Raw genomic sequence first — 22068 nt, 5'->3', positions numbered from 1 at the left:
CACCGTGTCCTCAAATCCATTCTCTATGTCTGCATCTTTATTCTTCTACATTTTAACTAGGGTTGCAAAACACTAAAGTATAACAAGAGAGTTGCATAGGTCCCCTTTATTTAGAAGCAGCTTCAGAGGTTTGGATTCACGACCCCCTTTCTTGTTGATCAGGAAAGTTGTATATCCTTTTGAACAGAGCAGGCCAGCAAGCCCTATTACTAATTCTCATTTTTGAGACACTCTGGACTTTATGGTCCAAAATAATTTGGGGGCTTGTTTTCATGGCCCAATAACTCCCAATGTCTCATACATTTTCTTCTATCATGGATTCAGACAGTAGGGAAATTTTAAATATTTACTTTGGAGGAGGGGATTATCATGGAAAAAGAATTATTAAAGGGTAAGTGGCCACATTTAAAATCTGTACTCACTCCTTGAACTTCGACTTGCGGCAGAAGTTTTCTATTTGGCCCCTGGGAATGAGCTGTAACCACCATTACTGTCATGCTCAGTGTCCTCAGCTGTCTATTTTGTGAGACTGGGTCACATCCCTCTCACATCAGAAGCTTCAAGTTTGCTTTTTACTGGTCATTTTGTTCACTTTGCATATGGTAATCTGAAAGATCATTATCAAGACATCAGTCACACAATAAAGGAACATTCAAGGAATATGGCTCATATAGGTGTTAGTGCAAAACAGATATGTAAGATGTACCATCTCAGGTCCTCCATCCCATCAAGCGTTCTGGGTTGTGGAAAAGATTCTAATCCTTCTTGACATTGAACTCAACCCCTAGACCTCTAATTTCACTAAGGATCTATCAAGAATTTGAACCTATTTTACTACCTTTTTACCACCTTTCATCTTTTACCTTGTCTTGGACACTATACATTTCATAACTTTATTCCTAGGTAAGTAAAACAGTTCCTCTTGCATTTAACCTGTATCAATTCGTAAGGCTTTTCCTCTTTTTTTAATGTGCTGAGAATTGTCATTCTCTCTGCTCACTATTCATACCAATAGTGCTTTGACCTTGACAATATTTTCTCTTTAATGTAGCCCAAGCAGACTAGAAAGTTCTCATCATTTTAATCTTAGGTTGACGTAACTAATTGAGCCATTGTGTTGGTTTAAATATCTATTAGATGCTATCATTATCCACACACTTACCACTAGTCTTTTATTTACAGTGAGTTAATTAAGGGGGTTGATTCTTTTAGACTATGTTGAAGGGATAAATGTGGAGCTGTCCTTGAAATTTTTCTATTTATGATTATTTTTAGTAACCAACCTTATTGGCATCTGTGCCCACATTTCCTAATAACAACTTTATTGAAGTATGATTCATACAATTCATTCTTTTAAAGTATACAATTGAATGGTTTTAATATATTCATAGAATTGATCAACCATCACCACAGTCTATTTTAGAACATTCCCACCATTCCAAAAAGAGTGATCAGCATCACTCTCCATTTCTCCCCAATGCCCCCAGACCACCCCCTGCCCCAGCTCTGGACAACCACTAGTCTATGACTTTTCTCTCTTGATGTGCCTAATCTATTTCATATAAATTCATTTCATATAAATAGAACCATACAGTATGTGGTCCTTTGTGACTGGCTTTTTTACTTAGCATAATATTTTGAAGGTCCATCTATGTTGTAGCATGACATTTCTTTTTATTGGTCAATAATATTCACTTGTATACATATATATGTTTTATTTATCCATCCACCTATTGATGGATATTGGCGTTATTCCACTTTTTGGCTTTATTATGAATAAAGCTGCTATGAATATTTGTGTACAAGTTTTAGTCTAGACATATGTTTTTATTTCTTTGGGAGTGGAATTGCTAGGTCATTAGTAACTCTGTGTTTAACATTTTGAGGAACTGCAAAACAGTTTTCCAAAGCCACTGCACAATTTTACATTACCACCAATAGCATATGAAGGCTTCAGTTTCTCCATATTCTCACCATTACATCTGCATTTTTCATTATAGCTTTTCTTACTGGTTGTGAAGTGGCATTTCATTGTTGTTTTGATTTCTATTACCCTGATGACTAATGATGGTGAGCATCTTTTCATGTGCCTTTTGGCCATTTGTATATCTTATCTGGAGAACTGTCTATTCAGATACTTTGCCCATTTTTAATTAAGTTACCTGTATTTTACTATTGAGTTGTAAGAATTCTTTATATATTCTGGATACAAATCCCTTATCAGATATATGATTTGCAAAACTTTTCTCCCATTTTATGGGTCTTTGCACTTTCATGATCGTGTCCTTTGAAGCATAAAAGTTCTTAATTTTGATGATGTCTGTTTTGTCCATTTTTTTCTTTTGCTGCTTGTGTTTTTGGTATAAAAATCTATTGCTTCATCTCAGGTCACAAAAATTTAGCCCTATATTTTCTTCTAATAGTTCTATAGTTTTAACTCTTACATTTAGTTCTTCAATCCACCTCAAGTTAATTTTTGCTGATGGCGTGAGGTATGGGTTCACCTTCATCCTTTTGCTTGTGGCTGTCCAGTTGTCCCAGCACCATTTGTTGCAAAGACTATTCTTTCCGCCTTGAATTGTCCTGACACCCTTGTCAGCAACTGCCTGTAAATATGAGGATTTCTGCACTTTCAATTTTTTTCTGTTGATCTATATCTATCCTTATGCCAGTACCACACTATCTTGAGTACTGTAGTTTAGTAGTAAATTTTGAAATTAGGAAGTGTGACTTCCCTGGGCCTCTTGAATTTCCACATGAATTTTAAGATCAGTTTGTCAATTTCTGCAAGGAAGCCAGTTGGGATTTTGATAGGGAATGCTTTAAATCTGTAGATCAATTTAGGAAATATTGCCATTTTAACAGCATTAACTTTTCTAGTCTATGAACATATAATCCTTTTCCATTTATTTAGGTGTTCTTCAATTTCTTTCAAAAATGTTTTGTAGTTTTCAGAGTATATATTTTACATTTCTTTTGTCAAATTTATCCCCAAATATTTTATTCTTTTTGAAACTATTATAAATGGAATTGTTTTCTTAAATTTCATTTTGGATTTTTCACTTTATATATGTAGAATATATATTTATTAGAGAGTATATATGTGTATTCTATACATATATGTGTATTCAATGCACATATATATTCTATAATACATATAAAGAATATATCTAAAGGATATATGTATAAATGTATATAAAGAGAGTGTGTGTATATATATATATACATATTCTATATAGCAATACAATTGACTTTTTTTCTTTAACATCTTTATTGGATATAATTGCTTTACAATGGTGTGTTAGTTTCTCCTTTATAACAAAGTAAATCAGTTATACATATACATATGTTACCATATCTCTTCCCTCTTGCATATCCCTCCCTCCCACCCTCCCTATCCCACCCCTCTAGGTGGTCACAAACCACCTAGCTGATATCCCTGTGCTATGTGGCTGCTTCCCACTAGCTATCTATTTTACGTTTGGTAGTGTATATATGTCCATGCCACTCTCGCACTTTGTCACAGCTTACCCTTCCCCCTCCCCATTTCCTCAAGTCCATGCTCTAGTAGGTCTGTGTCTTTATTCCCGTCTTACCCCTAGGTACTTCATGACCTTTTTTTTTTTTTCTTAGACTCCATATATATGTGTTAGCATACGGTATTTGTTTTTCTCTTTCTGACTTACTTCACTCTGTGTGACAGACTCTAGGTCCATCCACCTCACTACAAATAACTCAATTTTGTTTCTTTTTATGGCTGAGTAATATTCCATTGTATATATGTGCCACATCTTCTTTATCCATTCATCTGTTGATGGACACTTAGGTTGCTTCCATGTCCTGGCTATTGTAAATAGAGCTGCAATGAACATTGCGGTACATGACTCTTTTTGAATTATGGTTTTCTCAGGGTATATGCCCAGTAGTGGGATTGCTGGGTCATATGGTAGTTCTATTTGTAGTTTTTTAAGGAATCTCCATACTTTTCTCCATAGTGGCTGTATCAATTTACATTCCCACCAACAGTGCAAGAGGGTTCCCTTTTCTCCACACCCTCTGCAGCATTTATTGTTTCTAGATTTTTTGATGATGGCCATTCTGACCAGTGTGAGATGATATCTCATTGTAGTTTTGATTTGCATTTCTCTAATGATTAATGATGTTGAGCATTCTTTCATGCGTTTGTTGGCAATCTGTATATCTTCTTTGGAGAAATGTCTATTTAGGTCTTCTGCCCATTTTTGGATTGGGTTGTTTGTTTTTTTGTTATTGAGCTGCATGAGCTGCTTGTAAATTTTGGAGATTAACCCTTTGTCAGTTGCTTCATTTGCAAATATTTTTGCCCATTCTGAGGGTTGCCTGTTGTCTTGTTTATGGTTTCCTTTGCTGTGCAAAAGCTTTTAAGTTTCCTTAGGTCCCATTTGTTTATTTTTGTTTTATTTCCATTTCTCTAGGAGGTGGGTCAAAAAGGATCTTGCTGTGATTTATGTCATAGAGCGTTCTGCCTATATTTTCCTCTAAGAGTTTGATAGTTTCTGGCCTTACATTTAGGTCTTTAATCCATTTTGAGTTTATTTTTGTGTATGGTGTTAGGGAGTGTTCTAATTTCATACTTTTACATGTAGCTGTCCACTTTTCCCAGCACCAGTTATTGAAGTGGCTGTCTTTTCTCCACTGTATATTCTTGCCTCCTTTATCAAAGATAAGGTGACCATATGATGTGTGTGGGCTTATCTCTGGGCTTTCTATCCTGTTCCATTTATCTATATTTCTGTTTTTGTGCCAGTACCATACTGTCTTGATTACTGTAGCTTTGTAGTATAGTCTGAAGTCAGGGATCTAAATGATATATGTATAAATGTATATAAATAGTGTATATATATATATGTATACATATTCTATATAGCAATATAATTGACTTTTGTATATTGAGCCTGTTTCCTGAAACCTTGCAGAATTTATTATTGACTCTAGTAGCTTGATTGTTTTGTATGTGCTTGTGTTTCAATTAATTAATTAATTTAATTTTTATTGAGGTATAGTTGATGTATAATATATATTTCAGGTGTACAACATAGTGAATTTTTAAAGATTATATTCCCTTTGTACTTATTATAAAATATTGAAATAATGCTAATGCTTATCACTTTCAATGGGCACTCTTGATATACCAGCCTAAGAATGAACCATCTAACCCAGATTCCATCGGAAATTTGCAAACAGCAGAAATAATGATGGGAGAAATAAACAAAACACCTTCAGTCTCTCTTACATTCACAACAGCTTTCACGTTTGTCCTTTATGCTGACAGCCAGATATTTAGGTTAGGCCAAAGTAATTTCTTAGATTATATATATTTTTTCTTCCTCCAAATTCCCACTGTCAAACTCTAACTTTTTGGCAGACCATCAATACCAGTTTTGCTGTCCACCTGGATCCTAGCTATGTATCCCTTTACTAATAGAACTTATATTTTTTGGCTCAAGGACTTTTTCTCCAGAGTACACTGGACTTTCTTGCTTTCACTGCCACATTTCAATTACAGACTCATTCCTACTCATGTACTCATGTTAATTTATTTAGTATCTTATCTCAATTCGGAGGCATAGCCTCTAAACTTCTGCTTCTTTTTTTTAAAATTAAGTATAGTTGATTTACAATATTATATTTTTGCTTCATTTTTATCATGAAAATTTCTCCATGAGATGAATCTTAAGGGCTATATGACTTCCTAGATGTTTTGTCACATAAATCTCTTCATTGAGGACTCTACTAATTTTAACTTCCCCTTATTTGTACTTAAAAAAAATAATTAAAGCACTATTTCATGTTGATCTGAATGACTATTGGTTGTCCTATTTTGGAAACTCCTAGAAAAGAGTCCAAGAGTGTGCTATATATAACACTTAAACCAGTGTCACATATAAATAAATTTAAGTTAACTTTTAAAAAATATAATGTTATTGTTCCTCCTTTGATTAGATTAGAAGTGAGGGTGAATGACCTAGAAACAATCTTGGAACATGTGCCTTCAAAGCCACCACCCTAAAACCCTGATTTATGATGATGGCATAGAGGAAGATTAAATTATATTATGTGACATTATTCCACAAATACTTCCACTCATTCTGCCAGCCCACATTGCAAGGTAGACTCTTAATAGTGACTGTTACCCACTGAAATTTTAAAGTTAAAATTTGTCTTTGTTCTATATCATAACCTCTTAGATCAATAGATAGGCCCATCCATTATCCATTATCATTATCATGGTGACTGGACATTGTAAAGTCCTAAGGTAACACTAAGAATCTTTTAATAGCTGTTAGCCAAACCTAGTGAAATTTAAGATATTTCCCCATCCTCTGTTACTTGCCCTCAATTTCATGGTTAAAAGACATGTATTCAAAATGAAAAGAAAGGACTTCAGACAAATTAAATCTGATAATTCAAAGAATACTTTCAGAACAAAATTTCAGAAGTGTTCCTTTTCAATGTACGCACTTTGTAGCTGTAGCTGAAATTAACATATAGAGCTATTTATTTTCCTTAATTACCATTCTTGCTTTCCCAATATTTTTATACTTCTAAAAGGCAAAGATTTTGTTTTTTTTTACTAAATAATGATAAATTTCTATTTTCATTTAGTATTTGCGACCAGCTCTCCTTAAAATAAATGAATTGTGTTATCAATTGAGTTTTATGGGACTTTGTTATATTGAAAAATATCACACTTACACCCTGCAAGAATTTAAAGTTGCACAAGCCGTATGGCTAGAAGAGGTGAGGAACTTTGTCTACAAGTTTCAAGAATTTTTTTTTCCCTATTACTGATACTTTGGTACCACTAATGATACATATTTATCAACGTCTAGGTGACAGGGCGCCTAGAAGAATTTCGAAACGAGGCCAAAGAAGTGGTCAGAAAGGCTTGTCGAGTTGCTCTGTGTGCTGCAGGATTTATGCCTGATGACTGTGCATATGAACTTATTGAGGGTATGAAAGGGAAAGAACTCCAACAGATCAGAAGTGGTGGCTTTCCGAAATGTTAACTCGTCTTCATTCCACTTTTCTATTTTAAATAAGGACCCTATTTTTCAATTCTTCCAATCTTTGCTTGATAGATTATAAATTCAATGTATATTGTAGAAGGGGATAAAACAGTAAGTACCACAACTTCCTTGCATTACCCTTGCTTGTGTATAGTATTTCTAAACTGGTTACAGGACCTTTATTTCACAAGCATTTTATAGTGGACTCAGGGCCTCTCTGCTTAAACGTACGTCCAACCTACTAGTACAGACAATAGGTTTGTTAAAATTAAGGGACTGGATGGATCTCAGAACTGGCCCCAGCTGGTAGGGACTCTAAAGGATAATTTTATGCAGGCAGAAAAGGAGGGTAAATGTGTTCCTGGAAAGAGGTGGCACGGGACAGAAATCAGATCCTATTAAAGAAGATGTTAGTAAGCTGTCTAGAGGCTTTTGTTAAGTTGAAATCCTTTGATGAGGAATTTGTTTGGATAACTGGGCTGTTTTCTGGAGTCTGAAATAGCTCATGAACCAAAGCATTTTGTCATTTTTGAATTTTACTTGTCTCTTAATCCATATTGAAAGAAATGGAGTTTTTACACAAGAATTCTTGTCTTTGTGTCTTCTGTTGTTCTTAGGTCACTGTAAAATGCCAGAAAGCGGAAGTCTCATTGAGTTGCCTACTTCTGGAGACTCCAAGAAAATGACATACACAGAGCAGGCCAGCAAAAGGCATCACTGCATGAGGCTAACATGGTAAATTGTTATTCTTTCTTTCAAGAAAAACTAGAGCATCCATCCTTCTCAAGTTTCATTAAAGTTAAAGCCATCATCACAGGATTCACTAGTGACAAGGGATTTGGAGGACACAGTAACCTGAATGCAGGCTCCAGAAGCCTGCCCTTCCAGCTGCCACCTAGCAAAGCAGCCAGAGAAGGTGGAGGGCATGTCCAAGGCCAAGAGCTCCTCTTTGATCACTAAGGCTTTGTTTCCCTCTAGCCCAGCCAGGAGCACTGGGCAGGCTGTAGTAAGGAGAACTCAGGCACACAGAGATTTGTGGGCCTCCTGGAGTGGATCTGGAGGGTCAGCTCCACCTGTCTGGTCCCTAAAGAGCTACAGGCAGCTGCGTGGCCACACAAAGTTCCACCCTCTTCCTAAGGCAGGTTGCCACGGAGAGACCAGGGAAGAAAATCCACCTTCCAGGATCTCACCAGGACCTTCCACCTGCTTACCCAACTGGGTCTTGCCATTGTCCCAGAGTTTGGATTCCACGTCATTCTAAAACCTCATCACTGCAACTAACTCTTGCAAACAAAATCACCAAACATTATCTGAAGAGTTGTATGTGGCACTAGAAAACACTGATGACTGTTACTCCGTGCTCACTAACTTGGTCCACATTTTACAACCATTTAATAAATCTTAATTGTGCCCCAGTTTATATGTGAGATAATCTGGTAGTAATGTCTGTATTGCAACAGAAGGCAGTGAAGCAGTCCTGAGGCCACTATCATAGGCTAGAGGCCCCTCAGGCTCCACTTAAGCAGCATAAAAAGTTATTTCAAATGCCTTGCTGACTCAGTTTACATTCTAAGCCCTCAAGTAGGGAAACATTAAATTTTCATCTTTGGGTTAGCAATTGCTGTCAAACAACATTTATTCAATAGCAAAGATTTTATTACCATTAGAATGTAAGTCACAGACATATGCTTACTGATTTCTTCTTTAAAGCATCTTTAAAAAAAATCTTATGGCCCCTAATGAGCTATGTGCTTTTTTCATAACTATATTGCTCATTAAATATCCTACTGAATGGTTAGAATGCCTAGCTAAATTGATGCTATATATTTGAGTATATTTGTGTTTTAAAGTGAAGAGTGTCTAAGAACAACTGTTCTGGACAATTAATCTCTGATATTGTAATATAAATGGAAAGTCAAAGAGAAATTATGATATTTAAAATTTTAAATATTTGCATTAGAGTCACTTTCAAAAATAGGTAGTAAGTATAGAAAATTGAAGCAGTATTGTTTTTCTTTTTTTTATATTTCAATACTTTAATCTACAGTTACAGTATTTCACTTTTGTCAATTATTTGTTCCAATAATGCCCTTTAAGACATTTTGTTTTCTCTCCAAGAAATGATACAGTTCAAGATCATGTAGCTGTCATGTCTCTAATCTCCTTAACCTATGCTTTTTAGCTTTTCTTTGTCTTTCATGGTAGTGAGATTTTTGAAGAATACAGGCCAGTTGTTTTTTCAGATGTTCCTCAATTTGGATTTACCTACTAAAAACAGTTAGGATTTGTTTGCCGTTTTTCCCCCTAGACAGAGAGCATATAGTGAAAGTACTTGGATTACTCTCTGCCCTGCTCAGTTTGTTTATGTTGCACATTTGAAATACAGTTAATTGGATTGATTTGGTTTGTTTGCATTTACTTTAATGTTGTTTTCCCCCATCCTTGTTGGTTTACTTTTATTTTACTGAATATGTAGAATATCAGGATGACTTCAAAACTCAAAACTATACCAAAAGGCATTACTTAGAGATGTGTTCAGTCCCCTCTCTTTATATCCAGCTCTAGGCAACCAAGATCTGATTTCCTTCCCTATAGTTTTTGCCTTTTCCAAAATGTCATATGAACAGATCTATATAATATATAGTCTCTTGTGTCTTTTACTTAGCATGCTTTCGAGATTCATCCATATTCCGTATCAGGAGTTCATCCTTTTTTAGGTATTAATTTCTTTGTTTCTTGCCATAACTTGGTAGATGCTGTCGTCCTCATTTTACAGATGACAAAACGATGCACAGATTAGTTAAATAAGCCCAGGTTCGTACAGGGAGAGTAGAGCCTGGATTTGAACTCTGGCAGTTTGATTTTTTTTTTTTAATTTTGAGATAATCATAGATTTGCAAGAAATTGCAAAAAACGAAGTGAAGAGAGGTCCTGTGTACTCTTCACTTAGTTTCCCTCAGTGGTTACACCTTACATAACTATAAATATAATATAAAAACCAGAAAATTGACATTGTATGGTGTACAGTGTATCATGTTATCACATGTGTAGATTTGTGTAACTACCACCACAATCAAGATACAAAACTATTCCATCACTGTAAATATTGCCCGCATGCTACCCCTTTATAGTCATACTCACTCCTTCCCCACCCACCATCCCCAATCTTTTTTTTTAACATCTTTATTGGAGTATAATTGCTTTATAATTGTGTGCTAGTTTCCGCTGTATAACAAAGTGAATCAGCTATACGTATACATATATCCCCATATCTCCTCCCTCTTGCGTCTCCCTCCCACCCTCCCTATCCCACCCCTCTAGGTGGACACAAAGCACCAAGCTGATCGCCCTGTGCTATGCGGCTGCTTCCCACTAGCTATCTATTTTATGTTTGGTAGTGTGTATATGTCCATGCCCCTCTCTCACTTCGTCCCAGCTTACCCTTCCCCCTCCCCGTGTCCTCAAGTCCATTCTCTACGTCTGTGTCTTTATTCCTGTTCTGCCTCTAGGTTCTTCAGAACCTTTTGTTTGTTTTTTTGTTAGATTCTGTATATATGTGTTAGCATATGGTATTTGTTTTTCTCTTTCTGACTTACTTCACTTTGTATGGCAGACTCGAGGTCCATCCACCTCACTACAAATAACTCAATTTCGTTTCTTTTTATGGCTGAGTAATATTCCATTGTATATATATGCCACATCTTCTTTATCCATTTGTCTGTCAATGGACATTTAGGTTGCTTTCATGTCCTGGCTATTGTAAATAGTGCTGCAATGAAAATTGTGGTACATGACTCTTTTTGAATTGTGGTTTTCTCAGGGTATATGCCCAGTAGTGGGATTGCTGGGTCATATGGTAGTTCTATTTGTAGTTTTTTAAGGAACCTCCATACTGTTCTCCATAGTGGCTGTATCAATTTACATTCCCACCAACAGTGCAAGAGGATTCCCTTTTCTCCACACCCTCTCCAGCATTTATTGTTTGTAGACTTTTTGATGATGGCCATTCTGACTGGTGTGAGGTGATACCTCATTGTAGTTTTGATTTTCATTTCTCTAATGATTAGTGATGTTGATCATTCTTTCATGAGTTTGTTGGCAATCTGTATATCCTCTTTGGAGAAATGTCTATTTAGGTCTTCTGCCCATTTTTGGATTGGGTTATTTGTTTTTTTGATATTGAGCTGCTTGTATATTTTGGAGATTAATCCTTTGTCAATTGCTTCATTTGCAAATATTTTCTCCCATTCTGAGGGTAGTATTTTTTTTTCTTTTCAAGCTTTATTCGTCTAAATGACTATCTAATTGAGAACACAATGCATGTCGTAACAGTAAATTCTACTAGCTACCTTTTGGATTATCTCACTGATAAGTTAAAACAGACACCTTCAGCAGATGTCATTCAGAAATGGATTACAGAAGAGAAGCCTGAAGTCGCTGATAAAAAGGTATATTCAGACACAATTAAGAAAATTCATTGGTCAACATTTTTTGAGGAGTCCTTACTATGCACTGTGAATTATGCTATTTTCTGTGTACTGGAAAAATAGGAGAAATGCTTAGAGAATTTCACAGTATAATCAGAATCTACCATACACACATGAAATGACAGAATGAAAATCAGCATATCAGCAAGTATCTAATAGCAGAGAAAGCATCCATTGTGCTGAATATTACAGTCTCTCTCACAGGCACTTGCTAAAGGTTCCTCATGTGTTCACTCAATAAATATTCCTTAAGTATCTACTATGTACCAATCCCTATGCTGGGTATTGGGTACATGGTGATGAAAAGCATAGATAGAATACTTGCCCCCAAGAAGCTTACAGTTCAGGGGTCATCGTGAGCATGAACTGGCAGAGAGAAGCAGGGAAGGTGGTATAAATCAAAGATAAACAATGGTTTAGAGGCGAGGAGGAGCAAATCATGGGAGCAAACCTTTGTGCTTTCAGTGAAAAACCTCTTAGGAGGATGTTGGTCTTAGAAACACAGAGTAATGTGAGACATTTGAGATTAAATGCACAAATCTGTGCATTCTAACATAGCTTATCTGATAGCCCAATAAGCTTTTCCCCAGCTCCATCCATGACAGATACCTAAACACATAGCAAAACATGCATATCTGGTTTCATCAAGCTTCCTACCTTCATATCTCTGCTTCCCCCCAGGAGGCCCAATATGCAGTTTCAAGGCCTGTCACTCTTTGCCATAGTTTTCCTTTTCTCCAAAAGTTGAATTTTAGCTGCATACTCCTTTTCATTACTTTCTCTCCTTCCCTATTCTCAATTCCTTTTTTTCCTCAATACTACCACATTTTGAAAATAACATTTATCTTTCTAATTATAAAAGTAATATATGCTAACTGCAGAAAATTTGGAAAACACAGAAGTATACAAAGAAAAGCATCCTCTGCTATACCAAGTTAACTATTTCCAAGGGGGAAAGAAAGGAATCATACTTTACTTACTGCTTTATCACCTACTTTTTCCACTTAGCAATGTATTATGAAAAATCTCCCTAATCAGTATGTATTTGTTCCATATAACATTCTCACATAGAAATGTATTATACATCTTGTAAATAATTTTCTATTATTGATCACTTTCTCACTAGTCCAAATAATGCTGCAAAGAATATCTTTGTCTATACATTTTTCATACATCTCTGATTCTTCCCCTTAGAAGAAATTCCTAGATGTGGAATTGTTGGATCAGAAATATGCTCACTTGTTAAGGCTTTTGAAACTGATGCATAACTTTCTAGAACGTTTTGTGTCATTTTACAGTCTTCCTAGCAATGTTCGAGAAGGAGCCTTTGGCCATATGCACACTAGATATTATCATTCATTTCAGTCTTTGTCCATCTGATGGATGTAAAGTAATATGTCACTACTTTTATATGTTATATTCCTTTAACTGCCACCACAGTACGGGGATAAGAGTATAGGTCTCATGATGAGAAAGACCTGGGTGTCAGTTCTGATCTGCCACTTACAAACCAGTGTGTCCTTAATGAAATGTCTTACCTTCTCCAGATCGTAGTTTTCTCATGGGAATAAAAATGACGCCTGCTACATATGATTGGTGTGGGATTTACATGAATAGTTAGCACTGCCTGGCACACAGTAAATACTCAATAAATGTTACTGAATAAACTATTAATATCTTGAGGAAGAGAAGGAGGAGGATGTTGATTGATATTTCCTTTAGAAAATGTCAGATTACGCCCTTTGCCCATTTTTCTATTTAAATATCTTTCTATTTAATATCAATTATGATGTTATTAGTATATATTTCTATTGACTATATCAAGTATATTTCTATTTAAATATAACCAACCTTCTATCTGCATTACTATATACATTACTGATATATTTTTCCAGTTTGTTGTTTGCCTTTCCACCTTGTTGATAGTGTTTTTACAAGGAGAGAAGTTTTACACTGCCATGTAGTCTTTCCATATTTGCCTTTATTTTTTAATTTCTATGGTAGTATTCTTTGAAAGACATGCCAACATTATAACATCAGCTAATTGTGTAAGCTTAAGTTTATGTGCCTTCTGTAATACAGAGGTTTTTTAAATTTTAGACCTTGGTACTTATATCTTTATAACACTGCAGAAGTGCTCATTTCAGGGGGCCCCCATGTTGGAGAAGCAGGAAGAAGATGAATCTCTCATTCCCATGTTTGTCACAGAACTGATTTTGACAGTCCAGTCACTGCTCTTTGAGCCTCCTTTGGAAGATTTTCTGGTATGTGTTTCCTCCTATAACATCCGTGTATAAATACCTTTCTGGAAAATGAAGCAACTGTTCTACTGTCACATGGTTGGCAGGGTTGCTATTGTCCCTTCTCCAAAATGATCGTAAGGAAAAGACAAAGCATTGTTCTGCACACAGCATGGCATCTACCTAAAAGGTATCTGAAAGTTTAGCACATTTTCTTTAACTTGAGACAGACTAGGGGCTTGGTAGGGTACACCACCGAGAGAACAGAAGCTATACAAAATGTAAAATTGACTAGAGGCATCCCTCCAAGAAATCACTGTGTTGTAAGTACCATTTTTGAAATCTTTTCAAGTATGTTGCATCTGAGCGTTGTTTCGGTATCGACTGCTGTGCCGCAAATTACCACCTATTTGGCAGCTTAAAGCAACAGCCATTTATTACTTCAGTCTCGCGGGTCAGGGATCTGGGCACTGCTTAGCTTCTTCTCCGCTTCAGGGCCTCTCCATGCAGGCTGCCCTTCGGGGATTGTCTGGGCTGAGGTCTCCTTAGAGGCTTGAATGGAGAAGGATCCACTTCCAAGTTCCCTCAGGTGGTTGAAAAAAATTCATCTCTAAGCAGCTATGGGATTGAAGTCCCTGGTTTCTTGAGGGAAGTCCAGTGGGCACCACCCTTAGATCCTAGGAACCACCTATAGTTCCTATAGTTCATGTGGCAAACTCTATAAGCAATTTACAATATGGGTGTTTGATTCTTCAAGACCAGCTGGAGAATCTCCTTTGAGAAGGGCCCAATCCCTCTTTTAAGGGCTTTCACTTGATTCAGACAGGTCTACCCAGGATAATCACCTTTTGGACTAACTCAAAGTCAACCTAATTATATCTGCAAAGTCCCTTCAGCTTTCCCTGTAATATAACATAATCATGGCTGTGGCATCCCATTACATTCACAGATCCCCCCATACTCAAGAGGAGGGGATTACACAGGGCATGTAAACCAGGGAGAGGGGATCTTAGGAGCCATCTTAGGGTTCTGCCTTCCCCATTTGGGTACAGGCATAGATTAATAAACCAATCAGAGTCTATATTTTCTGCCCTTAGCTGTGTATTGGTACAAAAGCACTAGTAGTCAGGATCTCTAGATTCTAGTCTTGACTCAGAATCTCTAGATTCTAGTCTTGACTTTACTCCTATGGGGAAACCACTTACCTCTCTGGGATTCAGTTTATGCGTCTGTGAGATGAGGAGGCAGATGAGTTTTAAGGTTGCTTCCTCGTCCAGCAGTCTGTGACCCCGTAATTTATCAGATCATCAGGCTATTTTAGGTTATTTACAAGGACAAGCAGACTGCTGAGTTCCCTGTGGTTGGACCTTCATTCAGGACCTCCCACTCAGAGAGGCACTGGGCTCTCATGTCCCTTCTGGGCCAGAAGGCACTTGGCCTTCACGTGGAAGGCAAAGGTTTCTGTGCAGCAGATGATGCAAGAAAGCTCTCTCCAGCAAGCAGCTGGTTATTCTCCTTAAGCTCCAAGTGACAAGCCTTGAAAACCTTAACATTCTCTGTATTTCCTGTTGTAGGGTCCAACTCCCCACAGGGGTGTTTTTAATTCCTACCCATGAAGTCATAGGCCAAGCATGTTCATGTGTTCACACCACACATAAGATTTTGCTTCATGTAATCCCAAATTAGCCAAGGGCAGTATAAACTGCCATGAGTGGATCACTCATGAATTTTCTATTTTTTCTTGCTCTGATTTTGGTCATTAGTCTTAACATTTCAAACACACATACACACATACAGCTTCGTCTAAAGGAAAATTATATACCTAAATCTTGACATCTGACATTGTTTTTTCTTGGGTTAACTATGGTTTCCTAATACTTGATCCAACATACATTTCCAGTTCTTTTCTTTCCTATTGTGTTTGACAGACCTCCCGTGGCATATGACTCTATTTACTGCTCCCGCCTCTGGAAACAGACTCCGCCTTGGTTTAATTTCTCATGGTTTTACTCCTGTGCCAACATTTTTTCCTTTTCAGTACTCTACCTTGGAGTCACTTTTTTTGTCTGACCTTTGACTGTTGCGATCCTGAAAGGCTCCCTCTTCTTCACATTTTATATGTTCCTCTGGGGGCTTGTGTCCGTGCCTGTTGTTCCAACTACCACTTCTAGAATGGTGACTTTAAATAAATATTTCCATCGTGTACTTTTCTTCTAGACTTCAGACTTGGAGCCATCTGGAAATCTCCACAATTAACTCCAACTCACCAAAATAAATTGAACTTATCAACTTCTTCCAAAACTTGCTCCTCCTTCCATATCTCCATTTCAATGAAAGGCAGTATCCGCATGCCCAAACCAGCAATCCAGGAGTCATCCTAGATCCTCCCTTACCTCTTTGAGATCAAGTCCTGTGTGTTGACCTTAATTGCACCTCCCCTTGATGGGAACCTCATCACCTCTTACCTGGCCTGCTGTGATAGTCTCTTCTGATAGTCTCTGTGATAGTCTCTGCCTGCCCCTCTTCTTTCTAATCCATTTTCTACATTGCTGACTACAGGATTGTTTCATAGGCAAATCTGATCATGTCACTTAAAATTAAATTTCTTCATTGTCTATAGGATGCTCTGTGAGATGTTGATAGGCATTCTAGGAGAAAAGGGTTTGTGATATGCATTTGCACATTAACAAATATGGAAAATCCTGTTTTGTAGATCCAGAGGAAAATCCTGTTTAACCTAAGGTTTCTTCCCAAACTTATGTGACATTGGGACCCTTTTAACTCAGGGTAGTCCATGGTCACAATCTGGGGAATGCCAGACCACCGGCTAACACTGGAACCCAGCATCACTCACAGGGCCTTTCAAGAAGGGGCCGACTGCATCATGACTGCATTTTTCCACACTGACACTTATGCTCCAGCACCCAGACCTGCCAGCCCCCCTTGGGCCTCTCACATACAATGACTTACAAGGACTGTACTCCCATCTTGTATACTTGACAAGCTCCTGCTCGTCTTTTAAGACTCTTCTCAAGAAGTACCTTTATATCATTTAGTTATATATTATTATAAATTAATTCGTGCTCATGAAACTTGAAAAACATATAAAAAGATTATTAAAATCATCTGTAATACCATGTGTTGGAAATAGAAACAACCTTTTAACATTTTTATACTTTTTTTCCAATCTTGTTTTAGTACATACTGATATACCAACACACCTAACTTACCATGAGATTTTACACATACATTTTTAAAATGGGATGTTATACACCAGTTTCATCCTGCTCTTTTTTTTTAACTTAAGATTACATTATAAGCTTTTTCCCATGTCACTAATCAATCTTTGAAGAGATGCCTAATTTCCATTCATATAAATATACCATAACTTAACCATTCTATTTTTGAACACTAAGGTATTTTTTCTAATTAGTTTTTATTATAATTAATGCTTCAGTGACTGCCCTTCCACATGAATCATTGTTTACCTAACTAACTTTTTCTCTTAGGATTGATATCTAGGATGGAAATTACTGCTCAAAGAATATGAACTTTTAACCCACCTTTTGAACTTTCCCTGATTCTCTTAGGCATACTTTGGCCTTCCTTCCCTTATGACTTTTCTGTGTTTTGCTCATATTTCAGATGAATGTAATATATTTATCTTAATGTGTTGCAACTTTTTGCTTATCTACCTCTCTTTCAATTAGAATACATATTTCCTGAAGACAGGGGCTGTGTCTTCTGATTTGTCATATATTCAGAGTCAACGCCAGTACCTGGCATTGTTGAATGAGTTATTCTTATTTATTTTAGCAGTTTAGAAAATTCAAAACTTTTTATAAATATAACCGTGTGTGTGTTTACATTTATGTTTGTGCTTTTCTCTCCAACAGCATGGTATTTCAGGCGCAATTAACCATTTCCAAAACACTGTGTTATCAGTTCCTAATCTTGTGCCTGATTCATATTTTGATGCTTTTACCAGCCCTTACATTAACAACAAATTGGAAGAAAAAACTTGTGGATTTGGTCCAAGCTTATCAGCAGTGTTTGATGATGATAAGAATTTTCACACAATTATCTTTCAAATAAAGGTACACTTTCTTTTACTAAAACTATTTTTATAATATTTTTGATTTTTAAGAAACTGGGTAACTATATTTTCTTCCTGTCTTATCTTTAGATTAAATGCTACTTAATCTCTAAATGCTAAAGTGATTTTTTTTAAGTCCTGGTAGATTAGAGCACTGATTATAAGAAAGAGACTTAAAAGTACAAGCTATTCAAGATGGTATCACTTTTTTGGGGGGGGAAATAAGGTTAAAAAGGAGGAAGAGACATTATCTGAACACTGGGTGGTACAGGGAAAATAGAGCAACTGGTGAAAATGTAAGGCCCTGCAAGACAAAAAGAACCAGAAAACCAGAATACACCCAACTCTTTCCCCACAACCAAAGACTAAAATAAAATAATCTGCACATTGCTCTACTGACAAAACAGAATGCCCTTGAATTATAAATTTTGTAAATCACTCAAATCCATGAGCTGAAGAAATTAAAATATATTAAATACCTGAGAAGGTACTATAAGGGGAAAATAGAAAGTGAAAATTAAAATATTCCTTCTCTTCCCTCCCATAAAACATGAAACAAAAGCTGCACTATAAACTAAAGTAAATAGCCTCAACATTAAATCAAAAAAATTCAAAATTTAAAATAAAAATGGAACTTTTTTTAAAAAGACAAAATATCTCAGAAATCAAGACTAAATTGCATCATGCCGGAGAGAATAACCTGAATGAAAATGTAATAATTAGTATAAAGACAGGAAAACAATCAAGAGAATGAAAATAAGCTAGAGATAGAAGTAAAAATGGTCAGAGAGAAAATAATTGAAATAGAAAACAGGCAAAGAAGAAATAACATACATGTAATTGGAGTGTCTGAAGGAGAAAAACAAAACAAAGGGTAGAACAAACACATAACTATAGTCCAAGAAAAGAAAATGTGAATCTATATATTGAAAGGGCCCACAGAGTGCCTTGGAAAATTGACCTAGAAAAATCAACTCTGAGATACATCCTTTTAAAACTATTAGCTTTTAAAGCTAAAGAAAAATCCCTCCAGGTCTCACAGCACAATAAAAATAACTTACAAAAGTAAGAGAATTAGACTAGCATCAGGCTTCTCAAAAACAACGTATAAAGAAAGGCAATGATGGAACGGCATTTTTAATGAAACTCAAGAGCAATAATGCGAATCAATAATTTTTATCTAACCAAGCTAGTCCTTCAAATATCAAGGCTATAGAAAAATAGTTTTAAAAAGGCAAGGGCCTAGGGTTTTTGGTGCTGATCAGGATTTTTTATGAAATTGGGATGAGTTTCATCCAACCAAGAGATAACTTGGCAAAAGGACTGATCTTCCTATTTCTGTATCCACATGTAAGGAGCTTGGAAGTTGCCACTCTATTCTAACAAGTAAAAAGCTGAACACACTGACTGAACAGACTGCTATAGGATCTGTAATAGAGGGGAGGACACAGAGGAAACCACAGCCCTCAAGATTGTAGAGACAGAGAGATGAAGACGGGAGTCATGGCTTCTGAGAGCAGAGACTATGAGCAGAAGCCTCAGTGAGAACCAGTGCCAGACAGGAAAACCTGAACTGTAACTGATGAATTGCAGGAGGCTCAGTGTGAACAACTCTGAGAGTTAAAAATCTCCGGGGACCCAGTTATAGGGAACCCCCACATTATTATGAAATTTACCTGCAAGAACTCAACCAGATTCTCACAGTAAATATTAGAGAAAAATTCTCTCATGCTTCCAGCAGGGAGAGGGGAAAAGGAATAATTTGAAATATGTCAGAGCACCCTCTTCTCAACAAGGCCTACCCTCAGAGGAAACTAGTTAACCAGAACCTAATTTGCTAGTGTATTATTTGATCCTAACTTACCTGGGAGAGGGGAAATACACAACTCCAGCCCACTCTAGCCATCTGTCTCACCTAAGGAGAGAGAAAAAATAAGTGAGAAATATTTATGAAGTTCACAGTTCAGAAGCATTGGCTCACTAAAAGACTGAGACCTAATCAAAGGACTATAGAATATATCCCCTCCGCTGACACATACCATCCGCTTACTAAGGACCTATTAACAGCAGTTCCTTTTACCAAATACATCATGTCCAATTATCAAAAAAAAAAAGTTACAAGGCACATTAATAAGGGGAAAAAATTAGAAGACAGAGCAAGTATCAGACCCAGACATGGCAGGGATATTGGAAATATCAGACCCAGAATTTAAAACAACTATGATTAATATGCTAAGGGCTCCAATGGATAAGATAAACAGCATGAAAGAACAGATGGGCAATGTAAGCAGAGAGATGGAAATCCTAAGAAATAACCAAAAAGAAGTGCTAGAGGTAAAAAACAAAACATAACAGAAATGAATAATGCCTTTGATGAGCTTATTAGTAGACTAGACACAGCTGAGGAAAGAATCTCTGAGCCATAGAATATATCAATAGAGTCCTGAAAAACAAAAAGCAAAGAGAACAAAGACTGAAAAAAACACAACAGACTATCCAAGAACTCTGTAGGACAACTTCAAAAGGTGTAACATATGTGTAATGGGAATACTGTATGATTCCAGCTATATGACATTCTGAAAAAGGCAAAAACATGGAGACAGTAAAAAGGTCAGTGGTTACCAGGGGGTTGAGGGTGGGGGAGTGAAGAGGCAAAACACTGATTTTTAGGACAGTGGAAACACTCTGTATAATTCCATAATGATGGATAAATGTCATTATATATTTGTCCAAACCCATAGAATGTTCCATACCAAGAGTGAACCATAATGTAAACAATGGATTTTGGGTGATTATGATGTGTCAGTGTAGGCTCATCAATTGTAACAAATATACCACCCTGGTAGGGGACGTTTAGTCTTTCTTTAGAAAGACTGAAAATGAAGTGGTGCTCAGTGGTGTAGAGACAAATGTAAACAATAAGAAAGCAAGATTTGTGATCCTATGAGTCAGGGCTATAAATTTCTATGCACCACATATATATACAGGAAACACTTGCAAAAGGCAAAGAGTTGCAATGAGACACAAATGGAACATAAATAGAAACACTGTGAATAGAAGACTTTAACATGCAACTCTCATCATAAGGCAGGTCAAGTAGGAGAAAAATAAATAAGGGTATAGAAGTCCTAACTAACATAATCAATGACAAATAACAAGGAAATAGCCATCTAAACAGGAAAAAAAAATGAGGGATTGCCTTGCAGACATTTATCCAAATAAATTTGAAAACCTAGATTAAATAGATAGTATTTTTAGGGAAACATGGTAATCTAAATCAACCACATTAAAAATAAAAAGCTTACCAAGCTCCACAGAAGAAATAGAGGAAGTTATCAAAGAAATACCTTGTAAAAAGCACCAGGCCCAGATGGTTTCACAAGGGAATTTTATCAACTCTCCAAAGACCAGATATTCACAATAGCACATAAATTGTTCTAGAATACTGAAAATGCTTGGTGGAAAAAACTTCATTGTTATAACAACAAAGCAGGTAATATATAATATTTAGGAGTAAACCTAATAAGAAATGTTTTAAAAAACCTATATAAGGATATCTTTTTAAGTTTTCTTAAAGGCTTCTGGAAGACACAAAAATAGACTTAAAGAAATATTCTTAGATGGAATGACTCAACATAATAGATATCTGTTGTCCCTAGGTTAATCTATAAATTTAACACAATGCCAATAAAAATACTAATAAGCTTTATCATAGAGCATAAGTTTATAGTAAAGCCTATATGTAATAATAGACATGCATAGAAGCTAAGAAAACCCTAAAAAAGAAAAGCTATTTGGGATATTATTCTTACCAAGTATTAAATATAAACTCTATAACTAAAAGATTGTGGTATTGGCTATCAGACCAGTGGAACAGAATAGAAAATCCAGAAATACACCTAAGTACACATGAAAATTTATTAAATAAAAAACATGGTATTTCAGATCACTGAGATATATTTGGACGTTTTCATAAATAGTGCTGGGATAACTGATTAGCCTTTGGTACAAAGTTAAAGTTAGATACATATCTCACATTGTATATAAAAATAACTGGATCAGAGATCTAAAAATTTATTTAAATCATACAAGTTCTAGAAGAAAACATGGGTGAATTCTTCTATAATCTTGTTCATAAAGAAAGGTTATCTAGCTATGACTCAAAATCCAGATGCAATAATGGCACAAATTGATAA

At 36.1% G+C, this 22068-nt stretch overlaps 1 protein-coding gene across 1 annotated transcript in view; it reads left to right on the top strand.

Annotated features, from left to right (window-relative positions):
• Nucleotides 1-22068, top strand: part of DNAH6 (dynein axonemal heavy chain 6) — a 291757-nt gene that overhangs the window by 47979 nt on the left and 221710 nt on the right. Inside the window, 6 exon segments of the mRNA XM_030837528.2 lie at nucleotides 6646-6780; nucleotides 6873-6993; nucleotides 7667-7784; nucleotides 11329-11497; nucleotides 13684-13800; nucleotides 17673-17873. Coding sequence (XP_030693388.2) covers nucleotides 6646-6780; nucleotides 6873-6993; nucleotides 7667-7784; nucleotides 11329-11497; nucleotides 13684-13800; nucleotides 17673-17873 — 861 coding nt within the window.

This window comes from Globicephala melas, chromosome 12, assembly GCF_963455315.2.
Source record: "Globicephala melas chromosome 12, mGloMel1.2, whole genome shotgun sequence".
Classification (NCBI taxonomy): Eukaryota; Metazoa; Chordata; class Mammalia; order Artiodactyla; family Delphinidae; genus Globicephala; species Globicephala melas.
The sequence above is the reverse complement of the archived record's forward strand: the minus strand, read 5'-3'. Positions and strand labels throughout refer to the sequence as shown.